The 3,328-nt window shown below is 52.3% G+C and overlaps 1 protein-coding gene across 1 annotated transcript; it reads left to right on the forward strand.

The window, feature by feature from the left end:
- The first annotated feature begins 2,095 nt into the window (after positions 1-2,095).
- On the forward strand, positions 2,096-3,028 carry LOC148220885 (olfactory receptor 14J1-like). The gene has a single exon (XM_088180892.1). It carries the CDS (start codon positions 2,096-2,098, stop codon positions 3,026-3,028), a length of 933 nt encoding a protein of 310 aa, XP_088037018.1.
- The last annotated feature ends 300 nt before the right edge of the window (positions 3,029-3,328 follow it).

A 3,328-nucleotide genomic window follows, 5' to 3' on the forward strand; every position in this document is an offset into this window, starting at 1 on the left:
CTAATGAATGGCACCAGACCAGAGGGAAATCAAGGCAGAGCCATGATTTGTCAGGACTTCCTTGATACCAATCAGCCCCGTGGTGCATTTGGTGCTGGGGCTTTGAACCTCAGGGCCTGAGAGGAGATTGCACAAACCTTTCCAGGACTTCAATCAGAAGACAAACAGAAAGTGTCTCACAGCATTAATGGGTCCCACTGAGGTCCATCCCCAACACAGGCTCATCATGGACACCTTGGGGGAGAGAACTGGAGGCCAGGATTGCCCAAAAATCTCTCAGAAACTCAGAGAAGAAAGGAAAAGGAAAGTACCTTAAAAAGCTGAACTATCCTGAAGCATTATGAGCTCCACTGAGTGTTGTTAATGATAAAGGCTCTCAAGAGACTAATTAAAGCAGATAATTGAAGGCCATGATTACAGAAAGCTCTCAGAGACTCCAAGGCAAAAGCAAGACCCAAAGTGCTCTGAAAAACCTGCAGTCCCTGGGAGCATGAAGGAGCCCCCCAGGGCCATTCCTGACCAAGGCTCCCCAGGGACTCGTCCCAGCAGATCCCTGAGGCCACTGGGATGTGGGGGGATGCTGAGGGCAGCACAAGGGGTGCCAGTGGCCAGCCTTGCTGGGGCTGTGCCAGGAGGCCCCAGTGGCTCAGGACAAGGTGTCTCCTCAGAGCCCTTGGTGGCACAGACCCTGCTGTGCCCCAGGGCACCAAGACTTGGCTTCTCTTTGTCCCCACCTGTTATCTCTGCCTCCAATTTCCTGCTCTAACTGGAACCTGGGGACACTTTCTCTGTTGGGTCCCTCAGTGGGACCCATTAAAACTTCAGGAAACTTTGGAGTTGATTCAGACTTGGAGTTCTTGAGTAGTTTCTTCATCTCCCTCTCAGGGACTGATGTTCAGGGCCTCAGCACAAACCGCAAGAGTGTCATTAAAGTCCTTTTGCTGTGTCTGTGCTAATGAGCTGGGCCAGGCTCCTGGCACAGACGGTGATCCTAGCAACCAAGAAGAGCTTCAAAAACACATTTCTCTTCAGGAGCAGCTCTTCTCCCAGCCCAGCAGGACTGGGGCACTGCCTGCAGCCACCCCGAGCACAGCACAGAGGCACAGAGAGCTTCAATCAGTCAGGGCTGGGAAGATGCTCACAAGTGACTGGGGCAGAATCACTCCCAGCCCTTGACACAAGAAGCCTCTGGCTGCAGGACAATGCAGCTGCAGCTCCTGCAGTGATCTCCTAAAACTGCAACATCCCAATGCCTACAGAATCTGTGAGTACATTCTCTGATGATCTCTTGTGTAGAGCAGCCAGGGGTGCCCAGGGCTGTGGTGCAGAGCAGGGTCCTGTAGCCCAGGGCGCTGTGCTGGGGCAGGGACTCTGCTGCCTGCCAGGGACAGCTCTCAGCCAGCCCTGGGAGCTGCTCCCAACACTGGGGGACAAGGTCTGGGTGGAAGGAGACAGCTGGTAAGGCTTGGAAGTGTTCTCACTGTGTGGTGAGGATGCTGCATTGTTCAGGGCTGCATCCTAGCATAACATTGAACTGCAGAATATTTCTATGTAGATTACACAGGGAGCACAATGAGGCAGGGGCTGCATAAAAAGGAAAATCCTGATTTTATAATCTACTGCTCTGCGTTGCATAGCTAGGGAAATTGCATATATATATTTATCTTTCAGTTCAGGTTGGGAAAAATATAAATTTTTTTTCTCGGATCTCAATAAAGCAGGCAGTGACAGGAATCAGCACAGGGTCCCTCACAGGCAGCATCAGTATCACTTTTCCGGCCTCCTCAGAGTTGCTGTGATGTAGCCATCGGAGCCAGCAAAGTCAGAGCTGGCCCTGGGCAGTGCCCTGTGCTGGGAGGGGTCTGCAGGGCAGAGCTGAGCCCCCAGGGCTGGGCTGGGCTCTGGCAGCACTGGCAGGGCCCAGCCCTGGGCACAGGGAAACAGCTTCTGGCAGGGACAGCTCCAGGCAGCAGAGCCCTGGGCAGGCAGTGGGGGGAAAGTGCCACCAGGCTGGGCTGGGATATTTAAAATCCTCTCCAAACTGAACTATTCCATTATTACTTTTTTTATAGATCCCCATGCCAAGACAAAGCAAATGTCCAACAGCAGCTCCATCAGCCACTTCCTCCTGCTGCCATTGGCAGACACACGGCAGCTGCAGCTCCTGCACTTCTGCCTCTTCCTGGCCATCTCCCTGGCTGCCCTCCTGGCCAACGGCCTCATCATCAGCGCCGTAGCCTGCGGCCACCACCTGCACACCCCCATGTTCTTCTTCCTGCTCAACCTGGCCCTCAGCGACCTGGGCTCCATCTGCACCACTGTCCCCAAAGCCATGCACAATTCCCTCTGGGACACCAGACACATCTCCTATGAAGGATGTGCTGCTCAGGCCTTTTTCTTTCTGTTCTTTATCTCAGCAGAGTATTATCTCCTGACCATCATGTGCTACGACCGCTACGTGTCCATCTGCAAACCCCTGCACTATGGGACCCTCCTGGGCAGCAGAGCTTGTGCCCACATGGCAGCAGCTGCCTGGGCCAGTGGCTTTCTCACTACTCTGCTGCACACGGCCAATACATTTTCCCTGCCCCTGTGCCAGGGCAATGCCCTCAGCCAGTTCTTCTGTGAAATCCCCCCAATTCTCAAGCTCTCCTGCTCACACTATAGCCGTAGGGTGTTTGGGCTTCTTTCTGTTAGTACCTGCTTAGCATTAGGGTGTTTTGTGTTCATTGTTTTCTCCTATGTGCAGATCTTCAGGGCTGTGCTGAGGATCCCCTCTGAGCAGGGAAGGCACAAAGCCTTTTCCACCTGCCTCCCTCACCTGGCTGTGGTCTTCCTGTTTGTGAGCACTGCCACATTTATCTATCTGAAACCCCCCTCCATCTCCTTCCCATCCCTGGATCTGGCCCTGTCATTTCTGTACTCAGTGGTGCCTCCAGCCCTGAACCCTCTCATCTACAGCCTGAGGAACCAGGAGCTCAAGGCTGCAATGTGGAGACTGATGACTGGATGGTTTCAGGAACATTAAACTGCTGGCCGTTTTCTGCAATCACTTGTAATAAAAGTCATATTTGATTGTTCTTGCTGGTTTGGTTGTTGGTTTGTTCTTTCTTTTCCTATGTTTGAGTTTCTCACTATATACCACAAAGAAATGACATTGCTTGTGCCATATTTCATTTTAAGTTTTTCCACCTTTACGGTGACCCAGAGACTGTGTCAATGAGGAGTTGTGTCCTCTACGGCATTAAATGAACTAAAGAATCTTAGAGGAAAGTTTTCTCCAGAGATGCCCCTTCTGTTCCCTTCTCTAGAGCTGCAGCAGCAATGT

This window comes from Sturnus vulgaris, chromosome 30, assembly GCF_052056855.1.
Source record: "Sturnus vulgaris isolate bStuVul1 chromosome 30, bStuVul1.hap1, whole genome shotgun sequence".
Classification (NCBI taxonomy): domain Eukaryota; kingdom Metazoa; phylum Chordata; class Aves; order Passeriformes; family Sturnidae; genus Sturnus; species Sturnus vulgaris.